Raw genomic sequence first — 16,350 nt, 5'->3', positions numbered from 1 at the left:
TTTTTTAACATTTCTAATATTTGAATAATAAAAATTTTCAAGTAAGCTCTAAAAGTATGTTGAAGAGTAATTCTAGAAAACGTTTCTAACATTTTTAACACTTTAAATGATAAAAAATTTCAAATATTAAAAATATTAAAATCGCTTTTTAAAATCACTATCAAACAAATTCTAAGACCCATTAATAACTGATTTTACAAAGTTTGAGAACTTGAAATATTTTTAATCATGTATAATAATTTTGAGATAATTCTTATAAAAATAACTTAAAATAATTAAAAAATATTATTTAAAAATACTTTATTTTATGTTTTTAATAACCTAAGAAAGCAAATGATTTTTGTGATTCCCCACTCAAGAGCAGCTAAAATATCACATAATAATAATAATAATAATAATAATAATAAAATTTAAACTGGGTTCATCCCTTAATCCATGAAAAAGAAGCTGAAAACAACGTAAAATACAACCCGAGATTTTATTCCTCCATTCAGTTCAAAAGAAAAAGAAAAGGAAAATACTTCCCAAGAAAATGAAACAAACAAATCTGTCACCAGTTCAGGTAAGATCGGATCACCCGATGGACGATGATGATGATGATGAATTACTCAGATAACAACATAACCGAAACCACCTAAAATACTAAGCAGCTTGACTTCTGCATCATTTCTTTGATAAAATTACATAAAAAAAGTAATTTCTGGAGAAGGATATACCCCAAGAATTTAATTTAATTTAATTTATTTATATGATTAAGCCTGCAAAAAGCTCGCGTACTTGGCACCTAGGAAGAGCCTTTGGATACAGAGGAGGGAGTTTTTGGTAACCTCTGCATTCTCATGGTTCATCAGTTTCATCACCCGCTCCTTCGCCTTGAGATCGTTTACAATGACCCTCCCTGCTGGATGGTATTGAATGAACTGTGACAGATCAAAGCACGCTACAGCCAGCGCCCTTGGGTCACTGGACGTGTCCAAAATTGTAATGAGGACCCTAAGAATCTGCAGGCAAAATGTCATATATTTTTTTTTTTTTTTTGATAAGTAAGCAAGATATATATTAAAGAACGGGCTAAACGCCACAAAGCATACAGGGAGTATACAAGGCGGCTAAAGCCTCAAAAAGAAAAAGGACCAGAAAGAAACTACCTTCCCTTAAGTGGAAGCTATCCACTCCAAAAAACCTATGAGGGAGAAAGACTCCTCACCTAGATACACTTTGGCCCAATTCCACAAGTTACAGACAAAAGAATACTTTAATTTCTGAATATTCAACTCACCCCCCCTAAAAGCTAACCTATTCCTCTCCCTCCAAACCGTCCAAAAAATACATAACGGAATGGATTTCCAAATCTTTTTCCTTTTCTTCCCTACAAATGAGCCCCTCCAGGAGATTAAAGTCTCCTTTACAGTTTCTGGGAGGACCCACTTAACATCTATCAACCCAAAAATAATATCCCAAAGGGCTCTAGTCACTATACAGTGTAAAAGAATATGAGCAAAATGTCATATATTAGTTATACATAAATTGCGATATTTTAGAAGCATAATGATCTATGTGTAGTTTGGGAAAAACCCGAGTCTGCCATGCTGGCAAAAGGGGGGTTGAAGTGACCTTTCTCTACAAATAATAGAAGTGTGGATGAAATGACATCCAATAGAGGACTTAGGCTTTGCTTTTCAGCCAAAACATGATAAGAGCATCTCTATCTACTCGTGCTTGAAGCTCGATTGGAGGTCAAGATTAGAGTGTGGTCCAGCAGAAAACAGCAGAAATCTAGTGACCAAGCAACAACCCCTAGCATACTTTCATTGATGAAGCAGAACGAGTTCCATGAACAGGGTATTTCATAGATGAAGCAAGAAGTCAAGATAGTTTCCAAACAGTTTGATAAATCAGGGAGTGGAGTAGTTGTTTCAGGCGGAATAAGAGGAAAAGAGTTCAGTTGTTCCTGTCAATTTGATTTGACTAATCCTCCATCCCTAAAATAGTAGTTTGTTCCTATGTCTCTTGTTCCAATGACCTACTTAACCTGAAAAGTCCCCAAATCCCCTTGAATCTAGCTATCAGTGATTTGGGTTCCAGGGTTTGAGGACCACAAGTTCCAAAACCAACCATAGTTGCCTACAAAATTTCCCGTAAAGGACATGCATTACCAAATTACACTGGAATGACATTCTCTATCAATTACCATTTTGTTTCAAGCTTTCTTATTTACATACTTCTCGTCTCATGGATTGTCAGCAATTGATTTGGCTTTAGCATATTGATATTAACTGGTGGTGGAAAGGATTGCATTTTTATTCATATTACCAAAAAGTGAGGAGAAATTACTACATTAGACAAATGAACAGGTTACTAAGAATAATGCTTACTTCTTTTTCATGAGTTGATGCACTACGTGCATGAATGCATGGTTGTTCAAAATGTTGCGATGTGGGGTGTGAGTCAAGCAATCAACTTACAACTAAAATAATTGGTCCCTTGCATGGAGATCTACCTAACCCTGGAAGAGGATCGAAAAGCACAAAGAGGACGTGTCATGAACCCATATCCTTTCAGAACTTTGTGTTTGCGCATAAGCGTAGGATGTGGAGGTCTGTGTTTGTATTATTTCTAGTTCGAACACATAAGAGCCTACAGCCACCGTTGACAGTTCTTAGTGTTTGTTATTCACAGACATGCATGTTCATGTCTATAGAGCGTGCACATTGATGTGTGTTATGTTGTGTAGGCATGTGTGTATATGTACTGCAATCGGTTCACACACATGAAACCCACACACTTTTGGGAGGTCGATTGCACAATTAGGAGAGGTCAATTGCACAATTAGGATTTTTCTATTCATTGAATGCTTCATATCATCGATGTTGTGCATGTAGAGCACACTGTCAATGAAGACATCACAGTTTAGAAGATAAAGCCACGAAGAAAGAACTCAGAAGGAGAAAAAAATACCTGGAAATCATTCTCTTCAAAGTTACTAATGTTATCACGCCAGAACATGGGATCTTTGTGAACAGGGGTCCAGTCGAGATGGCCAAGGAGGACTTCTTGTTTGTACTTATCAAACGAGCTCAATTTCTTAATGTTAGCTTTCAGCCCTTCATCTAGTTGATTCAGAGCCTCCATCAGGTCCTGCATAAAATTCCAAAATCAATAAGAAATGATGATAGTGAAGAACACAGACTTGAGATCTAACACATATAATCGAGTTTGACAGCCAAATGGAGTAGGTAACAGTCCCCTCCTCTCAGTTCGAGTTTATGTGTCACCTGTTGCTATCTGTTTCTGTTGCCTCTCTCTACAATGGTGAGGGTTCCAAATGGTCAAGAACCTTTCATCATTGTTCACCTTATTTATGAAAGCAGTCTTATTTTCTATTTTTATTAACTCATTTCTGTATTTACAGAAGTAACTCAACACTTCTATTGTTTATATCAGAAAACCCCTTTGTTTCTTTTCTTTTTCTTTGTTTTTCTCTAATAGGCAAAACTTCTTATTTTCTTTTATACACAATTGTGTCCCTTCTTCTTTAGAAATAAATACCAGAAAAGGAGAAAAAAACCAATAAGATACAAAGCAAGTCATTCTTTATGGTATCAAATGCTAGGCGATGAAGAAAAAATGAGTTCAAACAATGAGAATTACTGAAGTGAGAATTTTTAGATGGATGAAGAGTAACTCAAAATAAGATGGTATACGAAATGGGTAGGTACATGAGAAGGTAAGGGTAGCAATAATTAAGGATAAAATGGGAGAACATTATCTGAGATAGTTCAACCATGTGCAAGAAAGATGAACAACTGCACCAGCAAGGAGTCATTTTACTCAAATTAAATGTAAAACAAAGAGAAAGAGAAGCCCCAAGAAGAACTTGGATCAAGGCGATAAGAAAATACATGATGTCCAATGGTTTAACAAACAAATGGCTCTATTATTTTAGTATCAGAGTCAAGGCACTTGCTAACTGTAATGTGATTTGATCATAGTAAATGTATGAATTCACATGCCATATAGGATGTAACAGACAATCCTTGAAATACTCAAGGATCAAAATTCCATCATCTCCCTTCTTTAAATTGATAGCTTAAATAAATATATGAACAATAAACAGTAAAAAGAAGTATGAACTTTCTGGTTTCTCTTGCCTCATCACTCCATGCCTGTGCTTTCAGACTCTGAACAATTTGCAGCAGTCCAAGGTCTACCATCTGAGCACCAAACGCCCCCTTTGAAAGCAAGTTCTTAAGGGTCAAGACAACAACCCTGACAACCTAGAGGAAATCAACATACCCAACTTGTTGGGATCAGATAATATATGAATGTCCTTAGACAAGTAAAATTATAAATAAAGCCTAACAAATTTTGGAATGGATGATATACATAGTTCCTTGTAGCTTGGGAACAATAAATAACCACAGTAGAGGTGAATGTAGAAAATAAAATGTGAAAAAAGCATTCACAATTAATTGCATATACACATCTTCTAGAAATAATATATAAAAATAGGCAGTTGTAAGACAAAATTGATGAAAAGAAAATGAACTCAAGAGTACCAAAAGGCAGGGCATCACCTTTTCTTTTGTTGAACTCTTAACAACCTCTACTAGTCGTGGTAGGGTTCTAGAAGTAGCCAAGTACTCGATTGCAGGTTCATAATAAGATAAGAGCCAAACACAAAGACAAGTTTCATAAAGTAGCTGTTACAAAGAAGATATGCAGTCATTTTCAGTAACTTGGCTACGATGATTGGTTCTTACTTGTTAACCACCAATAATGACAAAAGCTACCTGGATAGATTGCTGAGTGGATGCTGGAGAAATTAAAGGGATAAGCAACTTCACCCCATCTGCTTGAACAAAGGAAGATCTGACCAAGGGTTCCTTCAGTAATGTTGCAAGGCAACTGATAGCAATGGCAATGCCACGGGTAGGATGTGAAGGCTTCTTTAGCTGCACATTACATTTGCCATCAGGACTGCAGTGTGATGACTAGCATAACCTAAGCAGAAAGGGAGAGATGCCAAAGGACATAACCCAAGTACATGAGGTATAAAAAGTCAAAAACCTAGAAAAGAATATATATATATATATATATATATATATATATATATATATATATATATATATATATATATATATATATATATAGAGAGAGAGAGAGAGAGAGAGAGAGATGGATGGATGGTTGGTTGGATGGATGGATGAGAGCCATATCCTTTTAAACCAAAGTTAAGTAACTAAAGCTATCAATAATATAAAACACATTTCTTTAAAGAGAGTATGCCTTAGTCATGTCATCATTGCCATTTAACAGTAGAAGACCCAGCCCCATAACAGGCATTTAAAAACTAAGCGACCATCTAACCAACAATTACCTAAGCAACTGACCAGCCTAGATAAACAACCTAGATCTAGAAGCATGCAGAGCAACATATAATACCAAGCTGTATACAAACCTGTGCACAAAGCCATTCCACCAATCCTCTCAACACATCGTCAATAGTAACGAATTTCTTCTTTGAGTTTGAGGATTCCCCATTAGAAAGAACACCATCCTGGGTTTTGGGCCTCGCACTGAAATTACATTTACAGATAGCAATTTATCAAATGTAGATTCCTCAAAAAAGTTACACTCCATTATTTAGATAGGTCATGCATTAAGTACCTCACTATCAGAGCCAGAATCTTACAGCTCTTCTCTTGTACGAACCAATTACCTTTCCAAAGCAATCTGAAAGTAACAAAGTCACAATTCTCTTAGTTTTCATTAAGTTGAGGAACATAAGAAATTAACTTGATCCAGTCAAGGGCACCTTAGTCATTCACAATTCAAATGAAGAAAATGCTGTAATCTACTGTTTGCATAACATAATTTTGACTTTCTGTGGCCTAGGAGCTTCTAGGCAACATAAAAAAGTCTGAACACCATACCAAATGTTAACTCTACAAACTCATAAAGTATTGCTCATGTAACAAGTACAGCTGCTCTCACATTGCAGTAGAACCATAACAGGGTTTTTGAAATTAGCTTAAAAGTTTCTTAATGAAAGTGGCAAAATATTAGAAAGTGATAAATTTTTAGACTGGAAATATCATGGTTTAAATTCCATTTGGTAAGTGGACTAAACTAGGTTCTATGAGAGAAAGGATGTTTGCAAATGGCTTCTTATAGCTATGAACAAGCTTTAGGAAAGTAGCCTTACATCTGGGAAGAAAAGATGGTTGTAGTCATGTGCAGATTAATTGTTATGCAACCAACCCAAATTAAAACAAGAATGCATTGAGAAAGTGATGGGAAAAAACAAACAAGCTAAAACACCAAAGAGATAATTCTAATCTCATTCTGTCCCTCCAAAAGACAAGGGACAAATGAATTTCTATATTCATTTATGCTATGAATAAAAGGAGTTTCAAACACAATTACACAAAATTAACAAATTTTGCTTAGATACTTAACTTAAGAAAGGTTCATAAGTATCTTCATTAGCAAGAGACTTATCATGGAATAGTTTGGCTCTTTTTGGATTTGCTGCCCAAGAAATAAATAAACAATAGGCCAGTTAGTTACAAATTCTAATTTCACTTGCAACTTAAAGGCCAAAAATCTTCCACTTACCAGTTAGCATTTCATCAATCAGTGCCAGCACATATTCAACTGTTTCTTCCTTGAATATATCACGTAAAATGCTCACAAACACCCTAACATAAGCAGGACCATCCTGTCACAGACGCTTCCTCTAGTCAATATCAACTTAAAGCATTTACAAGGCTCATTCTTATACTCCAATACAGAACAGTTCTCAACTATAATCCTAGTTAGGCATTAAAAACAGCTACTTAAAGTGAAAAATACTTCTAATTGAGGAATGTAAAGGTGATCAAGTAGGAAAAATGTGAACTTGAGTGTGTTTTGATCACCAAATGTGAAGCAATTACAAAATTGGCTCTTCTATCTGCAGTCTCTAAGTAGGTCGGTTTTCATAAATTTGTTCCAAAAATAAATTTGGACCATAAAAATGTTTCGGATTTTACAAAATTTCAACCTGATACCCAAATAACCCAAAATTTCCATCCCAATTAATAGAAAAATACATTGAAATAGCACAAAATTTTCCAAACTCAGACTCAAAAATTTACTCAAATACCCAAATTTTCATCTGAGCAAACAGAAAATAATTGAAATAGCACAAAATTTTCCAAACTCAGACTCCAAAATTTACTCAAATACCCAAATTTTCATCTGAGCAAACAGAAAATAATTGAAATTGCCAAAAAATTTCAAGTTCTGATTCTGAATTCGCCCTAGCCAAATGTACTCACTTTTCATGAAAATGAAAAGTTAGGGAAAAAGAAAAAAAAAAGAAAAAGAAAAGTTACATCATCAAGCAATACAGCTCTTTGACTCTCAGATCTGTTATCGTAACGCCTCAACAGCTGAAGACATGTTCCAGTTATTAGCTTCGTAGTCATGTACGTCTCCCATGGGATGTCCCTCTTCAGAACCTGCAATCAACAACCAAAATTATTTACTGAAACACAACCAAAGACAGCAATTTATTCTCTATTCCTTTGCCACACTCCATCGGGAACGAAACAGCCCTCGAATCACGATAAATCATCACAATTTAGTTTCTTTCATTTTCCCTGGCAAACAATCAGAACTCAAATCTACATAAATCAAAATTACAAACTACACTTCCTCGGAAACCAAACGAAAGTTAAATCATAACAAGTCAAAACTTTAAATGCATTTTCCTTCTTTTTTTCCTGCACTTTCTCGGCAACCAAACAAAACTGAAATCATGACAAACCAAAATATTCAATTCATTTTCTTTTATTTTCCTGCATTTTATCAGCAACCAAATGGAACTGAGAAATCGCGATCCATTGAATATGTTGTGCGGATAACAACAATTAGGTTTTAAAAAAAAATAGAAAAAATCATTTAAAAAAAAAAAACAAAGGAAAAGGAAAAGATGAGTGATTGGATCGCCGACCTGGTCAGTAGTGAGCTCGGCACGGTCCATTGAGAATTGAAGCTAAGAATTTAGGGTTCGGCTTCTTCCACACAGTGAATTCAGTGAAAATCTAGAGAGAGAATAAAGATTTTGAGAGAGAGAGAAAGGAAGGAGCGAGATATTGAGAATATTGGCGTTTTGCACATCAATGATTGAGGCCGGGCTTTGAATGGGCCTGGGCCTTGTCTTGGGCCTGGAAGAAACTTGGGCCGGTAGGGTTTGGTTTTTCATAGTACAACAACTTGGGTGGGCTCGACCCAACAGAACCCGATTTTGGATTGGGTTTAATTTACAGTTTGAATTTATAGTGCGTTTCACTGTATTTTTACTTCAAATGTTTTGAGTGAAACTGTATTTTTTTACAAGTATTTTTAGGAAAATAACCTATTAATTATTTATTTAAAAAATACGACTAGTGATTTTAAAATTTTCAGAAGTTTTTCCTAGAAATTTATAGAATACCTGATTTTTTTTAAAACACTTTTTAGACAAAAAAACGTTTTTAAAAATCACCACCAAATGAATTCTTAATATCATCCCAAATTAATATTTTAACTAGGGTTAGAGGTTAATTTGCAATCTACAACCCAAAATAAAACTCGGAACTCAAATTATATTAAGAATAATAGAGGAAAAAATATCAACTTTAATTAAATTTAGATTACAAATTATTGTATAAGTGGATTTCACAGGGGTTCAAATTTGAATTAAATTGAGAATAAAGGAGGTGGGATTTAGTTAATTAATTAATTAAATATAAAAAATATTAATTTGAATTAAGTTTGGACTAAAGGTTTATATAATTCAATTCCATTAATTTATTATATTAGATTATATTATATATGATCAATAGGGAAATTACTAGGAAGGGTCCTCTAATGGTACATGATGGTCTTCTGTTGGGAGTTTGGATTCATCCTAGTACATGAGGAAGTCAACCATTCTCAGAAAGTTGTCTGTTTCTACGACCATCCACCAGGTATGCTATAACATACACGACTTGTCTATCTATTACTTTTTAAACCGAAGAGAATTCTATGTTTGACTAGTGAACACCAATAATTAATATAAATAGTAATCTTAATAATAATAATAATAATAATAATAATAAAAAGTAATAAATAATAAAAAAATTTCAAACCCACCATTAACATGATTCTCTTCATCCCAAATTCGGTTTATTAAAGGTGGGGGCAGGTGGCCAAAAAAGTTCACCCTATTGTCATTTTAGAAAAGAAAGTAAAGATAAGTGGAAACAAAAGCATTAAATATGGAATTAAAAAATTAAATTAAATTAAAAATAATGATAATGATATTTAAAAAAATGTAAATGAAGCAATGTCATACTTATTGGAACAAAATTAGAAGTCCATACTCTTGTTTGTTAATTTGTATTTTTATAATTTAAAAAAATAAAATAAAAGATAAAGGTATAAAAATTTATTTGATTTTAAACCTTCTTAAAAAATTTGTAAAATAAAAAATTAATACTTGTAACTCGTCTATGTCCTATCCATAAATCGTTGAAATTAGTAAAATATCTTTTAAAAATTGATGATTTTTTTTATTTTGATTTTTGTTTTTAAAAATAAAAAACATTAATTAGAACTATCCAGGATATTTATGAAAAGTAAAAATACAATTTGAATATTTGTGTATCATGTTATTTGCAGGTGGTTCAATATAATGATCAAATATGAAAAATGAGCTTCACACCCCAGGAAATACTATGATATCTATTTTATTTCTATCTTTTAACTGTGCTCCATTTAGTTGTATGTGTTACATCTTAAGATCCACTTTAATGTCATAATAGTTATTTTATACCTCAAACTGAAATAATTGTTTAAACTAAAAACTAGTCACTTTTTTTTTTTTTGAAAGTATTCAAACAATAAGTATACCCTTTCGCTACAAGCCTAGCCTTGTATTTGTCCACTTCTCGATTTTCATTAAATTTAGTTTTATAAATCCATTTCACTCCAACCTTCTTTCCTCCTTGAGGTAACTTCGTCAATTCCTAAGTGCCATTTTTGTTAATTGCTTCCAATTCCAAATCCATGGCTCTCCACAATTTTTCACTCTTCACAACATTTTCAAAGTTAATAGGATCAATGATGAAAATATCGGTAATCACGGATATATCGGTACTTCGATTTTATGGATATATCGGAGATATATCGACGGATATTTTGAAAAAAAATATCAGTAAGCTTAAAATTGTTAAAAAATCATGAAAATGTAAAGAAAACCTCATAATAATATAATTAAAAGTATAATAGGCATTTTGAAGTTATTTTATTGAACATTTTGATATATGTATAGCATGATTTATTATATTTGATAATAATATCGTATGCATCGATAAAAATATGAATTTTATAAGTGTACATTTATTATTAAATTATATTTAATATTATGATATTTGATTATAATATGTCTAATTTTAAAATATATATTAATATTAAAATATGATCCATTTAATTCAATTGTATTAAACAATATAAAATAAATTATGATATATATATAATTTTTTAACATTTAATTAATTATTAATGATATTAAAAACATTATGAAGAAAATTATATAATTTTTATATTTTTGATAATTAATTAAAAAAAATTTGTATTTAATTATAAAATAATTATAATTAATTTGCTCTTTAAAATATTCTTTTAATATTTTCTTTATATAATGAGTTTAAGTATATATAAGTTTAATGCATATTATATAATAATAGTAAATTAGCCTAGATGGCAAGTGGAGTGAACCCCGAACCACGAGATATTGCCCTTTTCTCGATATATGTGACATTTTCCTCATTGAATAGGATTAGTAGTACATGGAATGAAATAATAAATAATAAATAATAAATAATAAATAAAAGAAGAAAATGATAGAAAAAGGAATGATATTTTTATCTTTTTATCCATCATGAATTTTGGACCAATTTTCAAAGTTTTCAATTCTTTAACTCAGGTTACATATTTGACACCCACAAACAGAGCTTTATTAGAAGATGCATGGTCGGCCTGTGTGGCTATATATCTATATGTGGAACTTTTGCATAATGACTAGTAGAAAGTTCTATATATATGCATATTCTCTTTCTACTAGTAATGACTAGCAGAAGAGAAATGTGTACATATATATTCAAGCAGACCAAAATTTGAAGACTTCTTCAGTTGGCGTGAACTCGCCCTCCAGAGAGGCTAATCCAGAAATGGACCAAGTGCTGGCTATTTCTTGTGAGGCTGAAACCAGTGTAGGAATCGAGCTTGGGCTTGCATTTGGATCGATATGTTGCTGATCCCCGGTACTTCTCCCAAGCTGCTGCTTCTTCAAATGGTTGTACCAGCGATTCTTGACATCATTATCGGTTCGCCCAGGAAGATGAGCCGCAATACTAGACCAGCTTCAACACAACACAAAAACTCCTCAAACTGATCAAACCATCATATAATATGATAATGGAAAAGTATGAGGATATTCTCATTACCTATTCCCATAGAGCGACTGGAAGCAGACGATGGAATCGTCTTCCTCTTGGGAGAAATTCTCCATCTTGACATCAGGATCCAGGTGGTACTTCCACCTCTCTCTGCAATTTTTGCCACTTCTGTCCAGTTCTGTCAGCTTTGCGATATCTGGCCAAGGTAGATCCATATTTTTTGTTTTACATTCAAAGAGCACCCAATCTTCTACTTCTGTCCATCGCGGCCTCTCTGGTCTTGCCATCATGGAATTCCCTGCAAAGATGGAAGAAATTAACCCAATAATTTTTTCATGAAATATACTACAATAAAAATAAATACAGTGACTGCCTAAAAACCAGGGAGCGCCATTGAAAAGCAAGCTGTCAAGAGGAGATTGAGACCTTAAGAAGCAGTGTGATTGATATCGAACTGAGCTTGCTTCATATATATAGAGGTTAGTTTTGTGAGGGAAATTTATAAATAAAGATTACTGCCCGTCGGTTCATGAGATACCTTTAGAAAAGTCTTAGTTGAAATTTAATCAGCATGGATTTTTCTCAAACTGACTCCAACCCTACATGCAGGCTGCAAATAAAATATTTGGCGGGTCACAAGAGGGGCTTCTTAATTGAAGATTTGTCCACCAAAGCTCGGTAACAAATTCAACGGACACAGTGTAATGGAAGGTCGTGATTGGATTTACAAATACTGGAAAATCATTAACAAGAATTTTAATTATTGCACAGTCACTTGTAACTTACTTGAAAGGAAAAATGTTTCTTGGATAACGACTTTTGACATGGCTTGTGAATCGAGAGTTTGACAAACCATCCTGGAAATATTCCACGTTCATTCAAAACTTCACATTTGTACCTTGATTTTCCTGGTCAAGTTTTTCCTTACTACACTTTTGTGGTTGATCCTTGTTTCGTAATTATTCTATAAAGCAATCTCAATTGTCAAAGACTTCGATGGAAAAACAATTTTTTTACGATAAATTTTAGTTTTTATTGTATTTTATTTTTGAGTATTTTGAGTTATAATAAAATAATTTCTAAAAAATAATTTCGAGAATTGCGAAAACAATTTCATTACTGATATTAATATGACGTGTCTTTCTGCCACTGCAACTTCTAAAATGTTTGCTTGGCTTGCATGTCTGCTTTGAATCCATGAATGCTGTAGGAAACTGAAGGCTCCACTGTGGGGTCGGACATGTTGAATTAATTTTCTCAATGGAGATGGGCTTTACCACGATTTCTTTAAAGATTTGTCATAACCGCTCATCTAGATAGTGGACCAGAAAGGTAATCTTGATAAAAGATCTGTTCTAATAAACCGAAGCAACCTGTCTCAATGTAGTTTACTACCATGTTTTTTAATCCTTACAGTGAAGCTCGTTTCAAACTTTCAACATCAAGATATAGTGCTGAGGGCCCCACCTTACTTACCCAATTTGCAGATTTGGGATTTTTGCTAATTGTACCGTGAATTTAAAATTAATTTTAAAAAATAGAGTACATATGAAAACTATTTTCAAATCTATGGTATTTTCTGTCGGTGTTTCTTAAAAATATATTTTACATCATTTTTATGTAAATAATACATGTTTAAAAAAATTGAATTTACATTAAAGGTGTCTCTTGAAGAGACACCTTCCACAATTTTTATATTAATAACACACGTTAAAAAATTTTGAATTTACATTAAAAATGTCTCTTCAAGAAACACCTTTTACAATTTTACAAAATCGAATTTATATTAAAAGTGTTTTTTAAATCGACATTTTTCATAGTTTTCATATCAGTTTCATAATATAAAAAATTGAATTTATACTAAAAATATATTCTTAAGACACACTTTCTACAATTTCACAAAATTAAATTTATATTAAAGGTATCTCTTGAAGAAACACCTTCAACAATTCTTGTATCAGTCATTCATTGAAATAACTGAATTTATACTAAAAATGTATTTTCAAAAGACACATTTCACAATTCCATAAAATTAAATTTATATTGAAAGGTTTTCTTTAAGAGATACTTTTAGTATAAATTTAATTTTTTTGATAGGTGACTAATATAAAAATTGTGGAAAATGTTTCTTCAAAAGCACATTTAATATAAATTCAATTTTATGGAACTGTATAAACTCCTTCAATGTAAATTCAATTTTTTTTCATTGTGTAACTGATATGAAAATTATCAAAGATGTTTCTTCTAAAGACACTTTTAGTATTAATTTGATTTTGTGGTATTGTGGAAATTATATTTTTTTAGTATAAATTCAATTTTTTTTAACGTATATCACTAATAAAAAAATATGGAAAAATGTCTTTTGAAGAGACATTTTTAACATAAATTCAATTTTATGGAATCATAAAAGGTGTTGCTTGAAGAGACATCTTTAGTGCAAATTCAATTTGTTTTTAATATTCATGGTTGATATGAAAAATATAGAAGATGTCTATTCAAGAAACATCTTTCAAATGGTAAAAAAATGTCGTAGATTTGGAATTATTTTTCAAAGTATCATATTTTAAGAATTATTTTTCAAAGTACCATTTTTTAAGAATTATTTTTTAAAATAACCGTACAAGTTAAAAAAGCCCGTGATGATTGTTGATCGTGTATTTGGTTAGTTTTCTGTAGAAAGCAAGACATTTTAGTAAACATTGTCATATTTAATAATGATAACTTTTGGTTCATTAAATCTCGATCACAAAATCTTTGTACATTCGATTGCTAGCTCTAGAATGGTTTTGATTGTTGCCAAGTCATTGAATTGTTCGAATCAATCACTTGAGACTTATTTTAACAAATAATGTTTCATGGATAACGACTTACCATAATGAGAACAAAAAAGTAAATAGGGAAGACAAGAAATGCAAAATGGATCATTGAAAATCAACCACTTAATTCTTTGACTATTTTCCCTTGGATGTTGAAGGGCTGGTCCCATCAGCTAGCATGAGAACGAGTCAAAAGAGGTTTTAATTCTTTGACTATTTTACCTTTTTTTATTTATAAAAAAATACCAAAAAACAAAAAAACAAAAACAAAAAACAATCCTTAAAAACAGTGGCTCCACGGTTTTATTCTTTGATGCATGATATTCCTTTTTCTAGGAAATAAACCGTGGGATATCTAAAACTCTACTTTCTATCTATTGAGACCTTTAATAATAAATAATTTAGGCCATACCAAAGCAACCCCCACAGGCTGGCAATCTCATGTTAAGACAATTAATCAAGAGGTGTTATATAATCTCATTTTTTATTACTTTATATAAAATGTGTGGAAAAAAAGGTTTTGGATTACATTTTAAAATGCCTAAATTTTGAATCGGTTGTTCTACTAATAAATTATGATATATATATATATATATATATATATATATATATATATATATATATAATTTTTTAATATTTAATTAATTATTAATGATATTAAAAACATTATGAAGAAAATTATATAATTTTCATATTTTTGGTAATCAATTAAAAGAAAATTTTGCATTTAATTATAAAATAATTTGCTCTTTAAAATATTCTTTTAATATTTTATTTATATAATGAGTTTAAGTATATATAAGTTTAGTGCACAATATATAACAAGGACAAGTTTGCTTGGATGGCAAGTGGAATGGACTTCAAACCTTTTGGTTTGGGTTCAAATCCCCTCGAAAGCAAAAGGAGAAGGCATTTTTCATACAGGCACTGTAGCGCGTTTGACTTCCGTTGACCATGCGATATATCGCGAGATATCTCCGATTTCTCGGGATTTATCATGTCATAATACCATACTAACTTCCAAGATAACTTGAAATGCTCCAAAATTCAATTATAGGTAGAAAATGGGGTGGCAAATTTTCTAAAGATGTATTTTTTTTCACTTTTTCTTTTCTTTTTTACTTTTCTTATTTATTTTCTTTCATTTGCATTTTCTCTCAAATTTTTTGAAAACCAAATATAGCTAAATTGTTAACCTAAGGGTTCTCTTAATCAAGTTTTGATAATAAAAAAATAAGGTTAAAACTACTAATAGTTCAAATCAAGTCAACTGTTTTGGATTTTTTTGAAAATTTAAAGAAAGTTCAAGTAACTAAAATAGAATATCAACACCTTAAGATTAAGTATTTTGAAAACTTAAGAAGACCTAAGACTTTTTATAAGGTTGATTCTTGTCCATGCACTTAAGTCACAAATTTTATGTTTCAAAAACCATCCCTTATTAAACTTAAATAGATCACATTTTCTTAAAATTAGATGATTTCATGATTTTGATGAAACATTAACCCTAATTCATCTTAGACATGCTTTAAAGGGTTATTTGAGATTAAACACATGCTATCGAAGGTTCTCAACCTCATTCCATGGTCATTTCTATACCTTATAATGCAGCTAGTTGAGATAAGTGGAACTGGTTTAGCCAATTAGGCTTTGACCAATATAGGCGCACTTTGTGCGTACTCTCTCTTCTAATAGTGTGTTTGAATTAGTCGAACCAATTGCTCAATTGGTTGGGGTCCTAAACCCTAACGATTACCTGCCAATGCATTTAATGTATAATTGTTATTGAACCAATCTAACTAGTTGCTTGATCTGTATAGCCCTTTTTGAGGGTTTTGGGGATTTTGAGCTGAAAATTTATAAATCGAAGTCTTTAAGAGCATTTATGTACATGAGGCTCGCTACATTCAAATTGTGAAGCCAACTTTTTCTCTCATTCAAATATCTGATGAGTGCATTTATTCTTAAACTTGTATTTATTTCAAGTGTATCTTCAGGTCTTCATAATTTCCATTGTATTATGAGCTTTGGTTGCTATACTATGATTGAAGAATTCATTT

The 16,350-nt window shown here is 31.7% G+C and overlaps 2 protein-coding genes across 2 annotated transcripts; both read right to left on the bottom strand.

Annotated features, from left to right (window-relative positions):
* Positions 1-459: 459 nt before the first annotated feature.
* On the bottom strand, positions 460-8,145 carry LOC100240790 (V-type proton ATPase subunit H). Its single transcript, XM_059733589.1, has 11 exons — positions 8,003-8,145; positions 7,383-7,508; positions 6,622-6,724; positions 6,464-6,534; positions 5,671-5,738; positions 5,462-5,579; positions 4,794-4,955; positions 4,578-4,703; positions 4,152-4,277; positions 2,959-3,138; positions 460-1,001 (listed from the first exon to the last, which is right to left on the bottom strand). Exons 1-11 carry the CDS (start codon positions 8,030-8,032, stop codon positions 753-755), a joined length of 1,359 nt encoding a protein of 452 aa, XP_059589572.1. The 5' UTR covers positions 8,033-8,145; the 3' UTR covers positions 460-752.
* A 3,031-nt stretch (positions 8,146-11,176) lies between these two features.
* On the bottom strand, positions 11,177-11,761 carry LOC104881995 (transcription factor MYB3-like). Its single transcript, XM_010663872.1, has 2 exons — positions 11,523-11,761; positions 11,177-11,438 (listed from the first exon to the last, which is right to left on the bottom strand). The coding sequence occupies exons 1-2, from the start codon at positions 11,759-11,761 to the stop codon at positions 11,177-11,179; spliced, it is 501 nt and encodes a 166-aa protein (XP_010662174.1).
* Positions 11,762-16,350: the final 4,589 nt, after the last annotated feature.

This window comes from Vitis vinifera, chromosome 16, assembly GCF_030704535.1.
Source record: "Vitis vinifera cultivar Pinot Noir 40024 chromosome 16, ASM3070453v1".
NCBI lineage: Eukaryota > Viridiplantae > Streptophyta > Magnoliopsida > Vitales > Vitaceae > Vitis > Vitis vinifera.
Note: the sequence above shows the minus strand (reverse complement) of the source record. Positions and strands in the feature narration are given on the sequence as shown.

Bases quoted from the DNA above. Each gene is read 5' to 3' on its own strand.
- LOC100240790 (XM_059733589.1), bottom strand. From the start codon at position 8,032: ATGGACCGTGCCGAGCTCACTACTGACCAG. The intron at 7,509-8,002 runs GTCGGCGATCCA...TGTTGATTGCAG, and splicing joins CCGAGCTCACTACTGACCAG to GTTCTGAAGAGGGACATCCC. The intron at 6,535-6,621 runs GTAAGTGGAAGA...TTTCTTGGGCAG, and splicing joins GATTGATGAAATGCTAACTG to CAAATCCAAAAAGAGCCAAA.
- LOC104881995 (XM_010663872.1), bottom strand. From the start codon at position 11,761: ATGGCAAGACCAGAGAGGCCGCGATGGACAGAAGTAGAAGATTGGGTG. The intron at 11,439-11,522 runs GTAATGAGAATA...GTTGTGTTGAAG, and splicing joins CAGTCGCTCTATGGGAATAG to CTGGTCTAGTATTGCGGCTC.